We start from the raw sequence: 20843 nt of genomic DNA, 5'->3' as shown, positions 1-20843 counted from the left end.
AAGTCATGCAAATGGTAGGAAGCACAGCAGACATTCAGATGTCATGCTGAGTATACCTGAGTCCATACCTGAAGATTGCCGGCAGCCAGTCTTGGTGATGCCCTTTAAGGCCTGTTATCTTAAAGTCACTGGACAAAGGATATTTCTGCATGTTAGTCCTGCCTCTAGTTTTGTGACCTTTTTTGAATACAATGACCCATTGAACTCCCAATGTAAGTATAGGAGAGTCCACACGTAGGACGGGACTCTATTGTTGAATAGCGTTCTGAGAAATTATCTGGTTTTTCATGGCTGTATGGGATCTGGGTATGCCATGGAAAAGTTTGTCCTGTTGGTTGCTTCATAGAAGTCACTTCTCTGCTGCAATCCTTTCATCTGGGAAAATTCCTGTGTCCTTCAGCTGCCAGTGTACTCAAGGAGAGGTGTAACATCTTGAAACACCTATTGTTTGCTTTTTGGCTTCTTGTCTAGAAAGTTAAACAGAAAGTTCTAGCTGTCTTTGGGGGTCCTCTTTACTCCCACTCACACTTTCACTGATCTCCCATCTTGTAGGCCAAGTTTATCAAATGAGATCATTAATGGAAAGAGTGGGAATTTTGCAGCTTGCATGTTTAGAAACTCTTTCCTCTTCTTTATTTCCCCTTATTTTAGATTTTTTTTTAGTGGGGGGGCGGTGCGACGCGAAAAAGAGGTGGTACCCCTTTCCCAAGACAAGGCCAGAAAGATATGACCTCGGGGCTGGAGTTTTAAGGGCTTTCCCTCTGCCAGTTTCAGCTGCAGAGACCATTGACAGGAGTGTGTTTCTCTTTCAGAAGTGCCTAACTGCCAGTCCTACATGAGAGGGGGCTACTTCTCCGGTAGCCATGAAGGTAAGTAGCTCTTTAAGAAATTATAATATTCAAGGAAGCCCAAAGTGGCTCAGTTTCCAAGCTAAGATTTGAGATCATAGTTCAAACCTTCCTTAGCTTGTGAACACATGCTCTCACTGATTGTGATCCCCAGTCATCTTGCACACAGAGTTTGAGGCACACTCCTGACCTGTGAGGGCTGCCATCCTTTTCGGTAGTAATGACCCTAACTTTTTAAGAAAGAAAGTGAACTGCCTGGTTTCTACTTTTCCATGCAAGGAGGTCATACAGCTGTAGATAGCACTATTTAAACTGGAACTTAGGAACCACGTCATGACCTTCAGGACTTCTTTTGAACATTGAAACAGGGAAGGATTTCTTTCTTTGAACAGTTCCTCAGAAGTATGTCTTATTTCCTGTCATGGACATCTCTGTAAGCATCTAGAGCAGTGTGATTCTCCAAACCTGCAGCATCAGCTTCACCTGGGACTTGTTAGACATACAGATTTTCAGGCCCCACCCCAGACCTACTGAATCAGTCTCCAGGGGTAGGGCCCAGCTCTGTATTCCAACAGGCCCTCCAGACAACCATGATGCACCTTCACATTAGGGAACTGCCAGAGTTGTAAGGCTCAGCTTTGACTACACGTTAGAATCACCTGCATGCATGCATGCTCAGTCTGTCAGTCACGTCCGACTCTGCAACCCCGTGGACTCTAGCCCGCCAGACTCCTCTGTCCAAGGAATTCTCCAGGCAAGAATACTGGAGTGGGTTCCTATTTCCTCCTCCAGGGGATCTTCCCCAGCCAGGATCAAACCCGCGTCTCTTGCATCTCTGCTTTGACAGACAGGTACTTTACCACTGTGCTATCTGGGAATCCCTAGAATCACCTGAGGAGCTGTTAAAACTTCTGGTGTCCAGGCTTCACCCAGAGCAACTCAAGCAGAAATTCTAGGATGGGGTCGGGCATTAGTAGTTTGTAAAGCTCCCTGGGCAATTCTGTTGTGTCCAAGGATGACAACCACTGTTCTAGAGTTTTAGAGATAGTTTGAAAGAGCTGATAAATCAGCACTGGGAAGCATTGGCTGGTTATCATGAGTGACTGGTTCACAAGAGTGATTTCTATAGGTGGCTGCCTCCCAATGACTTGGTCGGAAGGGAGACCAAGTGTGACTGCCACAGGCACCCAGGGATGTTCTGAGTGAGTGTCCAGCCCTGGGAAGGAAGGGCTGTCTACTGGACCTCTGTGGTGGGCACACATGTGTAGGGCTCTCTTCCAGGTTCCCAAATGTTTCTGCAGCAGTTGTGTCTGCAACAGGCAAACTAGGAAAGAGGAAAACACTTTCCTCTTGTAATGCATAATTACAACATTTAAAGAGGCGCATGCTCTTAAAGGAAATACTTTTAGTAAGGCATTGGGGCTGCTTACTACACACAGAATATCTGGCAAGCTTCTGTTTCCCCCCACTTCTTCCCTGACCCCACACACATCGAAGAAGTTAGTTTCAAAGATATCTGCATTCTTAATTGCTCTAAATTACCCTGACACAGTTTTTCTCTCCTTATACAGGCTTGACCACAGATGCCCGTGAAAGTTAGTGAGACAAGTGTTTCTGATTGGCATCTGTGATTACTAAGATAGCCATCCTGCCTTAGCATTCACCTGGAATCTTTACATACTATTTTGAATCTTTCATTTCCACTTTGCCCCTCAAACAGGTTCTTCCTTCCTGCTACCTTTGAGTGATTAGATGGTTGTGACCACAACTGATGCAACTGCTGTGCAAATTCAACTGACAAATTCACTTAAACCAACAGCATCTTCCAGATGTTTTAGAGAAGCACATGTGGCAATGACTAGAAACCACAAAATACACCAGAACGATACTCATGGGCAGGACTTCATCTGATTAGTTTGAAAACCAAACCTAGAGTTTAATCTAGGTTTACATTTTTCCCCTATATAATGTGAGTGTATTATGCTCAAAGAAAAGCTCTAAATATAGCAATTTTGGCAGGTGTGTAAACTTGGTAGTTTACTTTTGACTTTATATTAAGGATGTTAAAACATCAGAGTAGCAAAATTCATGTAGAAAGTCAGGAAATACAAAGCTTCCCAGCAGCCAAGGCAGAAAATATGAAGCATGATGGATTATGTAATTCTTAATATAAATTATGACAGTTTGTTGTAAGTCAGTTTCCTAGTACCAAACTGGAAAATTATAGAAGTCCCTGAGAAGTTAGCATTGCATTCTTAAATCTTTTAATGGAAAACTGTAGATTCCTTCATATTTATTCCAATAGTTATTGAGCACTTACATACTAGGTGCTATAAGGATGCTAAGATATTCAGAATATGGTCCTTACCCTTTAGAAACTTAGAATTCCTTGATGGAATAAGGTATGTGCTATTAATAGATTAACTGGAGAGATTTATCACAATGTACAAGTCCTTACTGTCTTGATTTCTTTTAACTATCCTACATTGCACACCTATGTACTGGGAGCTATTCTTAAGCTCTCTGTTGTAAGGATAAATCAGTCAATGAACAGAATATGTATCAACTCATTAAATTCTCACTAACAAGCCTGTAAGGTAGGAATTATCTTCCGCAATCCTTAGATGAGGAAAAATGGCGCACTGAGAGATTAATTTGTTCCAGGCCACATAGTTAACCTAGGTCCAATCAGTCTGGCTTCAGGGCCCATGCTCTTCACATTACACCATGTTTTTTGTTTTGTTTTGTTTTGCCTACTTTGTCATCTGTCTCCACCAGTTGGAATGCAAGCTCCATTAGAGCAAGCACTGAGTCTGTATTACTCTGTCTACCCTCTTCTCTAGCACAAACATGTGCCCAGCATAAATATCTATTGGATGACATAAAAAATATACTTCTTTGTAGTTAAGCAGAGAAAAAAATGCTTGGGGCTGAGGAAACAAAAATGAATAATATGAAACCTGAAAACAATCTGTTTCCAAGTTGGGCAGTGTTTTCCCAACCCCAGGCGTCTTTAAAATTGTGCTGATCCTGCCAAGAAGAACTTGATCCAAGCCGATTGTGATGAACAGATTATTTCTTGGAGCCTTTACCCAGGGAGTTTAAGTCATAGAAAATCCTTCTTAAAAATCTAGTGATCATTCTTCACTGCAAATGGCCTCCCCTGCCTGCCTGGACCGCATACTTGACACTCATAAGCCTGGTCCACATGCCAGACGAGTTGACCAGAGAACTGAGAACGGGGAGCACTGCTATGCAAACAGGAGCTCCTGGTGCTTCCTCTTGAGAAGCATGTGGTTAGAACGGAGTACACAGGGATGCTCACCCCTGAAATAAGCTGGACCCCAAGCAAGGGTGTGGTCCCACCATGCCTGTCTATCAGGTGGCTTTGCTTTGAGCCACTGGCCTCATCAGGGTGCCTGCTGACCTGGTAGTCAGCACTGAACCTGTATTAGGGGTTAGTGGGTTTACTTTTTTTGGCCCTATTATGTGGCATAGTTCCCCAATGAGCTTGAACCGGTGCCCCCTGCATTGGGAGCCTGGAGTCCTAATCACAGGACCATTAGGAAAGTCCCAGGTTAGTGGGTTTAGAATGCCAAGCCAGCATCCTTCCTTCTCCTGGACACCTTCCACTTTTTGCCCTGCTTTCCTTTCATTTCCACTTACACATGTTGTTGGGCCAGTCAGTTCCCCTGTTTTCTTAACAGTGCAATAAGTGTTATTGCTGGAATATCATTTCATATCCCTTCCACAGTATCTGGAGGTGATGATACCTCCAACTTACCTTTCAAATTATTGTTTGTCACAGTCTTTACTCATTTGGCATCATTTTCTACCTTCCAAGCTCTTTCATAATTAAATGAAGTGTGTGGGCAGCATGGACAAGCTGTACAAAAGATTGAAATTAATATTTGCTAAAAGGGAAATGGCAAGATCCTGTATAGATCAATTAGATCTCCCCCAGTGAGGCCAGCTGAAATAGATGAGATGTCGTTTCAGGTATAAAGGCTTAGTCACTGATCCATGCAGACCTCAGGAGTAAGATGTGCAGGAACGTTCTGGTGATTCAGTGCCTCCCTGCAGTCTCGGCTCTAATAGCGAGAATCGATGCTGTTCTGACTGCAGAGCAGGCAATTGCATCAGAACACGAACACCTAGGTTCTTGTGAAGTTCTCGCCCAAATTCAATCTGGCATAGATACAGTAGTTCATTGGACTGAGGACCTGAAATGGTAGAAAATTCTGTTTTAGTCCTTCAGAGTTTTCATAGAAGTGATCCATGTTAAGCAACCTGTTCTTTCTAAATTCTCCTTCAGGTTTTTCATATGAGAAGGATCCCCGGTTGTACTTTGATGACACTTGTGTTGTTCCCGAGAGACTGGAAGGTAAGTAGCCCCATCTGGTTTGGTGCAAAGCTGGAATTCTTGCCGTGTCAGAGCATCTTCGTCAGTCATCTTGATGCCAGGTTGACAACATTTGCCCAAATCAGGTGAGAAACTTGAGACTAAAGAACCGCATATGTATCTTTATCCTGAACAGGCAAAGTGAAACAGGAGCCCACCATGTATCGGGAGGGGCCCCCTTACCAGAGGCGAGGTTCCCTTCAGCTCTGGCAGTTCCTGGTTACCCTTCTTGACGACCCAGCCAACGCCCACTTCATTGCCTGGACAGGCCGAGGTATGGAATTCAAGCTGATAGAACCTGAAGAGGTAAGCACTGGGTGCTGATTTTTGGTTTGTTGATGTTTTTCCTATTTAGTTCTCCATCTAGCTTTTTTACTGTGTCAGATGTGCTCTTCTCATTCGGATTCTGGCCTGGCCAATGGGCTTGGCAGTGCTTTTTTCTATTAATGGGACAGGCAAAGTTCTCCACTGCAAAATATGTAAAAAGTATTAGTAACCCTTCTGCAAACTCTGGGGAGGGAGGCCATGAAGACTTACATTCTAATAGGGTCTGCTTTTTCTCTTGGAAAGTCTTTCAAGTGTTCTTTCAGTGATACCAACTCTTTTTTTGATGTAAGCCCTCCTATGTCATAGCCTGTGTCAGAGATTATGTGAACAGATTGTAAGACATTTTTGGTAATACAGGTTGCAACTGTCCTATGGTATATTTAAAATGTGGGATGGGGAGGGAGGTGGGAATGGGGTTCAGGATGGGGAACACATGTAAATCCACGGCTGATTCATGTCAATGTATGGCAAAAACCACTACAATATTGTAATTAGCCTCCACCTAATAAATGAAAAAAAATGATTCTAGAGAAATAACATTATCAGAGATGAATCAATCTCGATCTCAGAAACCTAGTGGGGTTTTTTTTTTTTTAATTGTAATATCACAGGAGCTTCCCTGGTGGCTCAGTGGTAAAGAATCCACCTGCCAATGCAGGAGACACAGGTTCAATACCTGGTCTGGGAAATCCCTACATGGCACAGAGCAACTAAGCTCTGCATCACAAGTACTGAGCTGTGCTCGAGAGTCAGCCATAACTACTGAGCCCACAGGCCGAAACTACTGAAGCCCGAAAACTGTAGAGCCTGTGCTCTGCAAAAGAGAAGCCCCCGCAGTGAGAAGCCCAAGCACTGTAACTAGAGTAGCCCCTGCTCACCTCAGCTAGAGAAAAACTGGCTCAGCAATGAAGACCCAACACAGCAAAAACACAAAAGTTAATGTCATCAAGTTCTTACTGTCTCTTTTTTAAAGTATCACAATGAGATAACAAACCTTCCTTATTTTGTTAATAGAAAAAACCTCCCTTATTTTGTTAATAGAGAAGAACATTGTTACCATCTTTTTGCCCAGATTGACAGAAAGGCCAGTGGACAGAACCAATGCCATTTCTTCAAAGGAGAGGATACATCATAGAATCTCCCCTCTCCTAAATATCACAAAGCAAATTAAATCAGGCTCTGGGCTTGCCATTATTTCAAAGAGGTTGATTTTTGTTTGATTTAGAATCTAGAGATTAGAAATGGAAAAGAAATAACTTCCCTGAAAGTCTGACATATGCTTCTTTCGGTAGCATAGACTTGAGCGTTACACATTAAGCCAGAAGAACAAAAAGATATCTTTGGGTTGGTGTGACTGGAATGAGAACAATGCTCTCGAAGGCTTCTGAATAAGAACTGCAGTTGTAGATGTTGTTCAGTCAGTTCCAGGGCTCACTTTAGTACACCCAAGGGGACAGGTGGGCATGGGGGCTGATAGCAGGAAATTTGGAGGAAGAAAATGGCCTGAAAGTTAAGATGAGCAAAGGAGAATGTGTGAATTGGAGGCTTACGGAGAATCCTGACTGGTAGAGGAGGGCAGGTTTCATTAAAGGCCGTTAGAGAAGATATACATGTGTATATACATACACAATTTCTGTTAAGACTTGTTCTGTCCTCAGAGCCAAAGTTTGGTACTGCTGTGTTCTCCTGAGGGTGTCTTTTGGCTAAGTCGTGTAGAAATGGAGCCGTGTTTCCGGCCACACTGAAAGGCATCCACCCCACATTCTTTTCCTCATAATGTGGCCTGGTTTGTATGAGACTTGAGGAAAGCATGTCGCCCAGACTCACTGAGGCTTTTTGAAAGTCAAGTCTGTCATGTGAGCAGCCCTTTTTGATTTATCTCATTTCACAAAAAGGAGCTCTTACGACTTTATTGCCACTGCCTTGGGCCTCAGCAGAGGCTGTACAGCTGCAGGTAAACCTGGTTATGACCCTTTGTAAAGCCGTTATTGAATCTGTTGCTCTCCGACCAATGGTAAAGAAAATGATGAACAGATGGCAAAGGGCCCCAGCTTTCTTAAAGAAATTAATGCTAATCCAGAATGCTCACATAAATGCCAAGCTGCCCAGTCACAGGGGAGTCTCCTGTGGCCTTGCACCTCTGTCAGCTGATTAAACAGCTCTGTTTCTTCAGAAAGTACTTCTTGCCACCGCAGCTTGAAATCCCCGAGCATTCCATGAACTCTGAATGTTCCATTCCCTTAACCCCAGGATCAGCTCTGTTCCAGTGTGAGCTTTGGCCCCAGGACATGCAGCATTTTTTCCCCCACTCTCTAATCTTTGTATAACTTGGCGGGCCCTCCTTTGGTAGTGTCAGGAAGATACCAACTCCTCGAAAAAAGCTGTAAGAAGTTGTCATGGAGGGAGCTTGAAGGGTGAAGCGGAGGAGGAAGCTGTTTGGGACGTAATTGTAGGCAGCTGTGTGGCTGAGTAGTGCACTCTGGGTAATTATCCATAATATCCATTACACTGTGCATGGAAATTGTGGTTTTAGAACTGCGTTTTGGCAGGCCCCCTAATCAAATGTCTTTTGATAGTCATCCAGCTTAGCACCCTCTCAATTACGACTGACTCGGCTTTAATCTGGAGCCATTTTAACTGTGAATCTGCATTAATGAATATTTTGGGGGGTAGGGTTGTTTGTTGAACATGTGGCAGATAACTGATGCCATGGGGAGGTTTAAAAGGACGTGCTGCTTAGAAAGAGCCGCTCCCTGTGCTGCTGTGGCTGCGCTCTTACAAAGAGAGGAAGAAAGATGTGAGTTTTTATTTTTGTTTTGTTTTTAACTCCTGCGGCCTCCATCCTCAAGATGCTGTCAAAGTAACAAATGTGAAAGATGAAGGAAAGAAGGAGCTGGCAGCGAGCTATTGCCTGCTCCCTCCACCCCCCAAAAATAGGGCAGCCGTTATTCCCAGCTGCTCTGCAGTTGCGCCGCATCATGATTACTGCATTAGGAACAGCCCCGGTGAGGGCTACTGAATCACAGGGCCCTGGCCCAAGAGGATGAGTCAGTAACTATGGCTACCAGAGCTGCTTTGAAGTCTACGGATATATAAAACCTCTCTCCAGTAAGCTACTGCATATGCAAGTGACATCAAAGAAAGGTCACAGCTGAAGTTAAATAGTCAAGAATTGTTTTCCACCTCGGGAGAAGGAAATGGCAACCCACTCCAGTATTCTTGCCTAGGGAATCCCGTGGACAGAGGAGCCTGGTGGGCTGCTGTCCATGGGGTCGCACAGAGTCGGACACGACTGAAGTGACTTAGCAACAGCAGTTTTCCACCACTGCAATACAGTCAAATGATGAGGCTGGGCCTCTTAAGGGTTCCTGCATCACTTGTGGCCAACAGCAGTTCAATAATACCTTCATGGTGTTATTTCTTTTGAGGAAAATAAAAAGGACATGTATTGATTTACCGGGTTTTCTTTCTTACCGCTATTTCTATTGGTTTAAACTGCTTTTCTCTAAACAGGGTATGTGTTTTTGCTTAATTTTGCCTTTTTGGTCATTTCAAAGAGTTGAAAGGGTGCAATATGGAGAAAGGCAGAGAACCAGGGTATCGTGTACCGTGGGGCACAAAGCAAATGAATGGAAATTTAACTTTCACGTAGTTTCTTACAAGGAAAAGTGGGATCGTGACTGTTGAATTTTTGTAATATAATTAGGACAGATGCATTTCTTCCTTATCAGATCATTTCTGATATTTATTAAAGATCATCTTGAATCCTAAGTTGAGATGTTGCTTTCAGTCTACCCCAGATACTTTTGAATAATACTTTAAGTGAAATGTGGCTTTATGATCCACTTTTCCATTTGCAGTCTCCCTACTTATTCCATGTTTACTTTTTTTTTTTTAAAGGAATGTAGTTATTTTGGTTAAATTTCCAAAACTGACCCAGAATGTTCCAAATATGATCGCTGGTTTGCATGCATTTAAAGGCCTCATATTTCCAAGGTTATTCTACCTGGACAGTCATCCTTATATGTAGGGTTTGGGATGTTGAGATACTTGAGCAGAATTGCTTGACTGTCTTGCTGAACTCCACTAGTAAGTTTTCTTGCTTTAAGGCTTCTTTGCCCAGAGTTCCAATTACATCCCCCCATCACTGCACCTCAGGTGGATCGGGTTAGATATAATGCACTTCACAACTGTTTGGGAAACCATGTTAATTTTTCATTAAATGGATAATGGTGCTACATGTTTTAATGTCCATTCTGCAAGTCCACTGGGAGCAGGGGATTGGATGGCAGCAGGCTGAAATGATCTGATTCCCTTTTTCTCCATGAACTGCAATACGTAAACATCTCCCAGCCCCTCTCCAATCTTATTAGAATTGAACTTTTGCTCTGCTGGCCCATTAGCAACTCACTAGTGTGTTTCTAATGTTTCAGGAATGACCATTCTAATTATTCCTTATTGACTGCTACAGAAACCATAGCACTTAATGGCAACATGTTAATGGTCTATGGGTATTGGTCAATAATTCATATGTGGAGAAACAGTAGAGAGCCTGCTTCCTCTGGGATGCTAGCCAAGCCCTCTGCAATCTTAAAATGCTAGGATTCTTCCACCTCCAGGTCTCACCTCTTAGCATCCATGACTGAATCATCACCTTTGTTGAATGTTGGTCTTAAGGGAATTAAGTGCTTTTCCATTCAGGACAGAGAAATGGATCACTGACCAGAGCAGTTGGGTTCTAGACCACTCCCCTGGGATTGGGAGGAAACCCACTAGACCCAGGGAATGAGTTCCATTGCTTTCCTGTCTCTTCAGGTTGCTCGACGTTGGGGCATTCAGAAGAACCGGCCAGCCATGAACTATGACAAGCTCAGCCGATCTCTACGCTATTACTATGAAAAGGGCATCATGCAGAAGGTGAACAATTATGAGACAATTAAGAGCACTCTCAGAGAAAATGTCCAGGGCTTCTATAATAAGACTAATGACTTCGAGGAAATGTTAGCTTCATGATTCTGTGGTAGGAAAAATCTGGGAAAAATGTGTTAAAATGAGATACAAAGAGCACCTTTAATACTCTTGGGTATCTGAAAACGAGGTTGTGGAAGACTCTGTAGGAAAATTAGCCTCCTCTGCTTTATTTAAACTGTCTCTACTCACGGAAATGTCCAGATAGGACTTCCCTGGTGGTCCAGTGGTTAAGAATCCACCTGCCAATGCAGGGGACAAGGGCTCGATCCCTGATTCAGGAAGATTCCACATGCTGTGGAGCAGCTAAGCCCTTCCATCTATAGAGCCCATGCTTTGCAGGAATGAGAAGCCACCACAATGAGTAGCCCCTGCCCCCCACCCTGCTGCAACTAGAAAAAACCTGCATACAGCAAGAGACCCAGTGCAGCCAAAGAAAAAAATTTTTTAATTGTCCAGATACTTAGGCCAACTATTATATCCATAAAGGAGCCAGGGAGAGAATCGACTTAAAGGTCTCTGCTCCCACAAGGGCTTAGTTGAAGTCTTTAGTTGTTAAGACACCAAGACCTCCAAATATGTTGGTTTAATACTCTTTAAGTGTTAGGAGTAAGAAAATCTTTTTCAAAAACTAGAAACTACAAGTTAAAAACCCAAGATTTGCAAAATGGCAGCAGAATCACCTGATACCAAGTTGCAGAATAAAGGATGAAACATATTTTGAGGAAGCCAGAACAAAATCCTTGTTGTGATAGGTGGTGAAAGACCAAAATCTTAAAAGCCATGTATAAGCAAAAGATGAAGCTGGCAAATCTTTGGTTTTTCTTAACCAGATTTTATACTGTGCTGTTACCCAGATTTTAGCATTTATACATTTAGGCAGTCTTTACATGGTCGATCCACTCAGAATTATATGGTCATTGTTGCTGAGAACTTGTGCTAAAACCAGGCTTATCTTCTTATAGGCAGGTGGTAATGTGACCCCATATTCCTCTCATCTCCTTGAATTATTAAAACTTCATGGATGGTCTTCTGGATAATACTCAGACTTTAATGCTTCATATAGGCTCTAAGGCACCATCTAACCCTCATTTCCTCACTTGCACTTGTCTGCTTCCACTACCACAGCCATCTTTCTCTTAATATGTATTGTTTGGTAAATAAACACTATCAGTCATGTAAGTTATCAAACATATTATAAAATGAAAAAACACCTATTAAACTACCATTCTACTTAAGAACATTCCTAACACCTTCCTTACCTGGCCTGGCCAGCCCCTGCTTGTTTTCTCAGTCACCTCTTTACTCCAAGAACCTGACGTTCTCAAGCCGAGCTACATGGTCCCATCTGCTTCTGAGAGCACCTGTGTTCATCTCCATCGCTTTCCTACTCTCTGTATTGCAAACCACTCCCTGGCTTGTCAGTATCTGCCACGGGAATGTCAGCTCCTTTGGGGCAAAACTGAGGGTTCGACTTCAGTGCTTGGCATAGTTAATAGATACTCTAAAATGGGTTACCACCCCACCCTACCTATTCCCTCCCCCCCTTTTTTTAAAGGTACAATTCAGTGGGGTTTTAATACGTGTGCAGAGTAGTACAACTGTCACTCACAATCAGTTTTAGAACATTTTGTTGTTGTTCAGTTGCTAAGTCATGTCTAACTCTGCAACCCCATGGACTGTAGCCCACCAGGCTCCTCTGTCCATATGGTTTTCCATACAAGAATACTGGAGTGGGTTGCCATTACCTTCTTCAGGGGATCTTCCCAGATCAGGGATTGAACCCATGTCTCCTGCACTGGCAGGCAGATTCCTGACCACTAAGCCACCAGGGAAGCCCATTAGAACAATTTATCACCCTAAAAAGTAACCCTGAACCCATTAGCAGTCACTACCCCTTTCCCCACTGCAAGCTTCACACACACTCCCCATTCAGTGTTAACACTATCAGGTAGAATTCTAAACTTAGGAAGGAGGGCCATTAGAAAAGAAACCACTGGCTTTGTGATTCCCAACTACAGATCCAATCCAAGGGAATGTAACCAAGACAGTTAACTTGAACTAACGGCAATGAATTGCGCCTATGAACTTGTCCCTAGGTTTTCTAAGAAGAGAACTCTGAGAATTAAGCATAAAATAGTACAGAGGAAGGCATGGGAATGAGACTTGGGTGGGCTCAGATCCCAACACTCCCATTTATTTATGCTTTAAGGAAAGTCAACCTTCCAAAGCCTGTTTCCAATGAAAGTGTAGCTAATAATTCTTGATCTAATCTCAAAGGGGTAATATATATGTGAAAATGTCCTAAAAATAGTAACTTGCTATCCAGTGTAAGAGATCATTGCTTTATCATGTGACCTATGAGTAAATGAGAACTAAATGAAAGAGGAGTGGTAGAATACTGATCTGCGGAGGGACTCAGAAAAGCATTAGTTCCATACCCTCAGGTTTTGAAAGGGAAAACAGATTCATAGAGATTGAGACTTGTTAGTGACCAAGCCAGGGCCGGAAGCTGGCCGAAACTCGACTTTCGGAGCTAGTATTATCATCACTGTATCCTCCTGCCTAGCTCTTCCACATGTGAACTGACTCTGGCTGGGGAACCAGAGATTTAACAGTAAACTGGCTTTTAAAAAACCCAAATAGGAATGAGTGATTGTATACACCTGCCATCCTTAATCAAGACTAGCTGGTTCAAGTAATGTTATAATGCATAAAATTCATATAAAGGTGGTTTGCAGTTCCTTCCTCCTCCTTTGTAGCAAAACCATGGCATTAGTCATTTTTAACTGCAGGTAAGCCAAAAAGCAGTTCTATTTGGTTTTGGAACAAGCTTATACATTCCCACATAGCTTCTGAATTCCTAGCCCTGTGGGACAACAAAGCTGTCCTGTGAAGACTGTAAACTTGAGGAAACTGAACACATGGGCTGACTCCTGCATCTTTCGATCCTTACATCTCATAACACCAACCTCAGCATAACCGTTGTTTCTAGACTGATTTTAAGAGTAAGGATGTTCTTTTAAGAAGAACCTGAGTTTGATATTCACATACTCTTTTCAGCTGCTAAGCTGTGGTGTCAAAACACTTAGCAGGTAACAGGTCCCCATGGCTTATCAAAATACATTGAAGGATTTGGATAATCAACTACCATTGAGCCTCTTGGTCCCAGGCTGCCCAAGAGCTTGGTGACTTAACAGATATCTCATCCTTCCCTTGGCGCCCACACCCCATGCCCTGTTTCAACTGGGCCTCATCAGGTGCATTTTCTCTCTAGGTGGCCGGGGAACGATACGTCTACAAGTTTGTCTGCGACCCCGATGCCCTTTTCTCCATGGCCTTCCCTGACAACCAGCGTCCGTTCCTGAAAGCAGAGTCTGAGTGCCACCTCAGCGAGGAGGACACCCTACCACTGACCCACTTTGAGGACAACCCTGCTTACCTCCTGGATGTGGACCGCTGCAGCAGCCTCCCCTATGCCGAAGGCTTTGCTTACTAAGTTTCTGAGCAGCTGAGCGGCCAAACCCTAGAGCTAGCAGTTCCCATTCAGGCAAATGAGAACAGTGGTTTTGTTTGTGTTTCTGGCTGTTCCTAGAGCTTGCCCTTTGAGTATTATCTGTCTCTGGAGATAGAGAATCCAATCTGTCTCCGGATTGGCACCCTTAAGGACAGAACTTTGGTGGGGGAGTGGGAACAGGGAGGGGCAGAAAACCACCCAAAGGCTGGTGCCTCAGCTCTTGATCCTGACAAGGTTTCTGGGAAGCGATTGAAATGGGGCCTCCTTCCCATGGACAATATATATGCAAAGCAATACCTTGTTCAGGTTGGTACCCGCAAACCAGGACAGAGTATGTGACAATCTGCATTGATCAAGGACTACTAAATGCCTTTACATAGAAGGGCTCTGATTTGCACAATTTATTGAAAAAGTGAGTCACAAAACCCATAGAACAGGAGGTAAGCTAAGTTGGGGAGGCTCAAACCATGAAGGGTTGCCAAGTATTACCTTAAAACTTGGACAGCTCTTGCAGCTCACTGAAATGTTTCCCCTTGGTCTAGAAAGAAGGGGAAATGGATGAATAGCTGTTACCCACTCCACGGTTCTCAAATAAACCATTGCTACTCTTGGGAACCTTCTGGCCATGTGGTCACCAAGTAGAGCAAGCCCCCTCTCTCTTCCCAGTCACATGGCTGTGTGTGGATGGCTTTAATTTTAGGAGAAAGTGATTAACACTTTTGACAGTATTTTGTTTTGCTTTGATTCGGGGGATTGTTTTGTTTTGGAAAACCAGTTTATAAACTGATTTTTGTAGTTTTGGTATTTAAAGCAAAAAAAAAAACAAACCTTTTGGTAACTGTGCACTGTGCCCTTTAAACAGGGCAGTGCCGACTTCTGAAGACGCTGCAGCTTGAAAGGGGCTTTGCTGGGGGCGTCCCCTTGGCTGAGTACAAGCCCTCTTTATTGCCTGCTTTGTGCTTTCTGCACCAGACAGCCTGACGGAACATTTGCACCTGAGTTGTACATTTTTGAGGTGTGCAGGGCAGCCTGGACACACCGTTTAGATTCTATGTGTATAGTCCCCAGTGTTCCCTCCCATGCCCTCTCTGGAAAGCATATGTACATAATACATGTCATGTCCATTTGAAACCTGGTCACCTGATGGAAACCCTAGGGAGTCTTCCCTGGGCATGACTGATGACAATTTCCATTTCATCCAGTTTTGTTTTTCCTTTTTCTTTAAATCCTTGGACTTTAAACCCTGCATATGATTCAATAGGGTTTGAGACGTATGCGCGACACCAACAGGTAAAACTGTACTAGCGCCTTAGTTTCCTGCCACTTTACAAAAGAGTTCTCTGATCGCTGAATTTTACTGGAAATGTTTTAAACAACCCAGCTAAAGCTACATGAAAGCTCAAAGAGGAAAAGGCATTAGAAAGTGGTAGCACCTTGCTGCCTGCTGTTGAGAGTTCTGTGCTTCCCTTGACACAGCACAGAAACGATGATCATGCTACTCTTCATACACAAAGGACAGGGCTCTGTATTTCTATTGATGCAACGCTCTGTAGTCTCAAACAGTCCCCCAGGTGACCCGGAGCACATTTGTGAAGAGGGTCACAGATAATGGGTGTATTTCATAGCTGTGGAAATACAAGGTTTCCCTCTTGGAAGCTAATTAGCCCACAAAGGTATTGCACCTGTAGCTTGGGCCTTAATTAGCATTGTATTCTAATCAAAGGACTCTTTCCAAATGGTATTTATAGCTTTCTAACCTACACATAGTCTATACATAGATGCATATTTTACCCCAAGCTGGCTAGAGGTTAATTTGTTGTAAATGCTGTATAGGATTTTTTTTTTTTCCTTTCTTATCTGGGTTTGGGTTTTGTTGGTTTTTTTTTTTTTTTGATGGATTTATGCTGTCTTAGCAAGTATGAAAAGAATCGTCTGTAGCCTGAGCTCCCCTCCCCCGCTCTGGCCACGTGGCCCGTGCGGTCTCGGGACACAGGATGGCGGCTTCACCGTTGCATTCCCATCGGACTCATGCATCTCCCTGATGATTTGGGGTTTTTCGGTTTTTTGTTTTTGCTTCTTTTCCAGAGTGTGGAAAATCTACAGTGCAGAAAGGCTTTAACCTGCCAGTTGATTTGAAATACTTTTCCCCTGCGCAGGGCTGTTTGCATCCTGCCAAGCTGCGTTATATTCTGTACTGTGTACAATAAAGAAGTTTGCTTTCAGTTTACCAAGTGCCTGAAACCCGCATCTTTCTTGCCTCCATCTTAAAGTAAGCGGAAGTCACCTGGCACCTTTCTCTCCCTCCCCTTCTCTACCCCTCTTAGCTGTCTAGCCTTATGACTGTAGAGTTGAGAGTCACCTTGTGCTCAGCTTCTCTCTCCTAATCTCATCTCTCAAACTCTGGCTAAACATTTGATCCAAAAGAGTGGAAGGAAAGTAGAAAGCAGAGAGGTTTTCCCAGTCAGTGGGGAGCTGACACCATCCCATCCCTCCCGTCGAACCTACCTACTCGCCAACTCAATTTTTTTTTTAAAGCATAGCTCGCTTTCCTCAGGCTTTGGGTTCATTGTGAGATCACTAACTAGGCTAGGACTTTGAGTTCCAAGATATATCTGGCTCAGCCACTTAGATGAATTCTTGGAAAACCAGATAGAAGACGACCACCTCTTTTCCTAGTTTCTCCCCAGATTTTGACCTTAAGTAAAAATTTTACTAGTAGTTCCCTCAAAAATGACAGCTTAGGAAAGTCATGGCTCTTTTGTTTTTTCCAGCCATAGAGAAGCAAAAACCTTTCTTCTGAGTTTGAACCCTGTTACCAAACCAGGTCCATTTTGCCTGACGCTCAGCAAGTCAAAATGCTGAAATGCCGAGGTTTGCAGCAGAAAGAGACAGGAAAAGAAGACTGAAAACTGCCTCCCGGACGGCTTAGGAATAAAACACCAGGGTGGAGTGAGACGTGGGGAGCCTGGGGAAAGGTGATTGGGAAAAGGTGCAGGATGGAAATTCTGCCAGGTGTAACCAGGATACAGGCACATTGTGAGGGTGGAGTTTGCAGCCTTCTGAAGTCAAAAGGTCACCCACACACACACACCAAAAAAGTCACCCACTTGCACATGCCCAGTGGGAGAGCAGACGTGTTTAAGCCATGTGCTGCTCCGGGGACATGCAGGTCTTTAAACAACCTTGATTTGGGGAGGCAGGTGAAATGAATTTAACCCACAATTTTAGGTGCATATATATCACTTGGGAAAAGTTTGCAGGACTCCATGCAGTATTAAGCTTTTAGTGCTCTTATTTCACCCTTTTTCTGCACTTAATTTGGGCTTTTCAAGGCTCCTATTACAGTAGAGAAACAAGTAGATCCTTTTTTCTAGTCTATAACAGAAGGCTTTCTGTGAGTTATCTGTATCTTTCTTTCACTGTTTTACAAGCCCTAAGTGTAGAAACATCTGAGCCTGAATCAGTGCACAGCCGCTTGAATCGGAGCTCGTGAGGAATGAATGCCTGCCACATAAACCCATTGGCTTCGACAGCTTAAGAGATGCTTGGGGAGAAGGCTGGGGAGCCAGGACAAAGTAAGCCCTGCCACTCAGCTTCACCACGATTAGACGTTAACAATCAGCTCCCCATTCTTCATGGGATCATGATCCCCCTGGGCCCAAATCCAGATTGTTAACCTAATGCAGGAGGTCACCAAACACTGGGCCGCCCTTCTGTAGAGCGCTAGGATAAGAAAGCCTGGAAAATGGGAAGTTTACTCTTCATCGAGGTCTCCTTTCTTGAGCCAAGCCAATAAAACAATGCTTTTTCAGTGGCTAGATGACAGAGAAGTAGTGTGAGGGCAAAAGAATGTGGTTTTGAGAGCCAGGGTATGCACAGCATCTAAATTCTAGTGCAGCTGGAACCAATGTAAACTAATGTGGGAGAAAAACACTCACACACACAGACAGTCGGAAATCTTGGAGAGCCGGTCCATTGCCCAGTGGTGCAGGTGGCTGGAGCTTAGTGTATGGCTTCTAAAGCACAAGAAAAAGGGAAAAGATCAGAAAACCATCATCATCTGTTAAAATCATGTGTTTTAACACATACATAAGCATCCTCAGCACACTCAGCAAGAGTGTGTTATGCTTGTGGTGTGGGGGTGAGAGACAAGCCCCTGTGTCCTTCTGGTCCCAGCAAAGACACCAGTGTCCCATTTGGAAGGGGCCCCTTGAATGACCAACTTTTGTTTTGCTCCTCCGATTTGAGAACTGGCCCTACACCCAGGTCTTGTTGACCTTGGCAGTGGACCTCAGATAACTAACCTTTGGATAGCACTTCACAGTTTACACAGTACATTTCCATCTGCATTATCTTTCTGGCAGGCTTTCTTAAATGGTAACACTTTGCTGAAATTAAATCTGAAAATATCCATGGCTGTTAGCCTCCAAAATTATGTTCTTAGAATGTTCTCAGTGGCTACTATGAAAATAGAGCTAGACACTGGGAGGCGGAACATGGGGGTTCTGGTTCCAGCTCAGAGATTGATTGGGTTTGACTAGATGATCTCAGAGGGCCATCCTGGCCTAACCTCCTACATCAGTGAGGCCCCTGATGAATTGTTGCTTCCCTGATCCCTTAGGAGGTAAAGGAGAAAGGTGTTCCTTGAGAACTCAAAGCAGGGGTTGGGGGTTGGGGGTATGGGTGTGTGTGTGTTGGCAGATTTAACAGATACCTCATCTTTGAACAAACCCTGAATGTTGCTCAGCCCCACCATTAACGGCATATGTTTGTTCATTCCCTAAGCATCCCCTGAACACCTACTAGATGCCAGGCACTGCTGGATATGGAAAATAAAAGTTTAGGATGACATGTTCAAATAAATCCCTGTTCTTGACCTTGTAAATGTTTAAGTGCTCTACTCACTAGCTCCTATTGCAGCACTACTGGCATCATCTTATTCAGACCACGTACCAGAGGCTGAGGAGGCTGGGACATTGACCCACCAACTCCTGCCCTTACTGGTTAAGGGTCATCCCCATGGAGGCCAACCCTTCAATATACTTCCTACAGGAAGGGAAGAAGAGCAAGTATTCAGTGTGGTGGGCAGTGATGAGGGTGAAGTAACTCCGGTGGGCTGAGGAGGCCTGGAGTAGGCATCAAGGTCTGTGACATTGAACACTTGTATGTCCTTGTTTCATCATACTTAAGGTGGGTAGGTGATCCTTTGCTTCCATTATTCCATTAATAAACATATATCAAGTGTCTATTGTGCAGGGACCACCCAGTGGGTAGGGACTACCCAGTGAAACCCCCCACCCCCCCTAAATAGCTCACAGGCTAGTGGGGAAACATTTGTCCACCTGAAAGTAGAATACTTTGGAGAAGGAAATGGCAACCCACTCCAATATTCTTGCCTGGAGAATCCCATGGACAGACGCGCCTGACAGGCTACAGTCCATGGGGTTGCAAGAAGACACAACTTAGTGACTAAACCACCACCATCCAATACATAGTGTCTATTCTATGCCAGGTACTGCTCTAGGATTACTGGAGGAGGGGCGGGGAATAGAAATCTGTGCTCTCAAGGATCTTACATCTGGGGAAGGAAGCAAAAAAACAAAACAACTGATAGCATTTTTTAGATAATGTTGAGTAACTTATGGAGAGAAATTAAGCAGAGAAGGGATGTGATGAGTGGTGGGGATGGGGGGGGGTTGCAATTTTAAATAGGAAGACCATGGAAGACCTCACAGTTGAGCAAAGACTTGACAATAAAGAGCCAGATGGTTATCTGAAGGAAAAGCATGTAGACAGAGGGAAGAGCAAAACCCCGAAACTTTAAACATGCTTGGACTATTTATGGAATAGTAAGGCCTGTGAAACAGGGTCAGAAGGAGTGAGACAGAGCACAGAGTAAGAAAGTCAAAAAAGTAACTGGGGGTGTGGGTGTCATCTGGGGTCCTATAGGTTTTTTTAGGACTCTGGCATTTACTCTGTTAATGTTTAGCTGTTAAGAGATTTTGAGCAGAGAAGTGACATGATCTGATTTATATTTTAAAGGATCACTGGCTGCTGAGTTGAAATCAATTGCAAGAGAGTGAAGAAGTAGGCAAGACCAAGGAGTAGGCTGTTGCAATAATCCAGGTGGGGCGAGATGATGTTCTGGACCATAGCACATGGAGGGCATGATCTGGATTTATTTTTAAGATAGAGCCAATAGGTTTCGAATGTGTAGAGTGAGAGGAAGAACGGAGTCAGTTATGACTCCAAAGCTTAGGGCCTGAGCACAAGGAAGTATGAGGTGCCATTCACTGAGATAGAAAAGCCTGAGGAGGACAAATGGAGGGTGGGAACAGGGGAAGAAGAGGCACTCTGTTTTGGACATAATAACTTTGAGATGCCTATTAGAAATCCAAACGGGAATGTCAACTTTGGATATACAAGTCTGGAGTCCAGGGGAGAGATCCAGACTGGAAAGAGAAATTAAGTGCCATCATTACGTGAGAGAGTGTTTAAAACTGAAACTGGATGAGACCACTAAGCCAAAAAGTCTAGATAGGAAAAAGAAAGCCCAGAGACACTCCAAGACTAAGAGGTCGGGGAAACGAAGAACCATCAGAAGAGACTGCAGAAGAGTGGCTGGTGAAGTAGGGATAACCAGGAGGGTATTTCCAGGGGGCAGAAGATCAACTACAGCAGGTGCTTCTAATGTGTCAGGCAGGGTGAGGATGGGGACTGAGTTGACAACACGGAGGTCATGGGTTACTTGCACAGGCCATTTCTATGGAGTAAGAGAGAT

At 43.9% G+C, this 20843-nt stretch overlaps 1 protein-coding gene across 2 annotated transcripts in view; it reads left to right on the top strand.

Moving 5' to 3' along the window:
• Nucleotides 1–16289, top strand: part of ETV5 (ETS variant transcription factor 5) — a 57989-nt gene extending 41700 nt beyond the window's left edge. For both annotated transcript variants that reach the window (XM_043874813.1, XM_043874814.1), the window contains exons 9-13: nt 813–869; nt 5164–5232; nt 5387–5556; nt 10393–10494; nt 13823–16289. In XM_043874813.1, the coding sequence (XP_043730748.1) occupies nt 813–869; nt 5164–5232; nt 5387–5556; nt 10393–10494; nt 13823–14044 (620 nt within the window). In that variant the 3' untranslated portion in view covers nt 14045–16289. The remainder of the gene's footprint in view (nt 1–812; nt 870–5163; nt 5233–5386; nt 5557–10392; nt 10495–13822) is intronic.
• Nucleotides 16290–20843: the final 4554 nt, after the last annotated feature.

The sequence above is a fragment of the Cervus elaphus genome, chromosome 19 (assembly GCF_910594005.1).
Source record: "Cervus elaphus chromosome 19, mCerEla1.1, whole genome shotgun sequence".
Classification (NCBI taxonomy): Eukaryota; Metazoa; Chordata; class Mammalia; order Artiodactyla; family Cervidae; genus Cervus; species Cervus elaphus.
The sequence above is the reverse complement of the archived record's forward strand: the minus strand, read 5'-3'. Positions and strand labels throughout refer to the sequence as shown.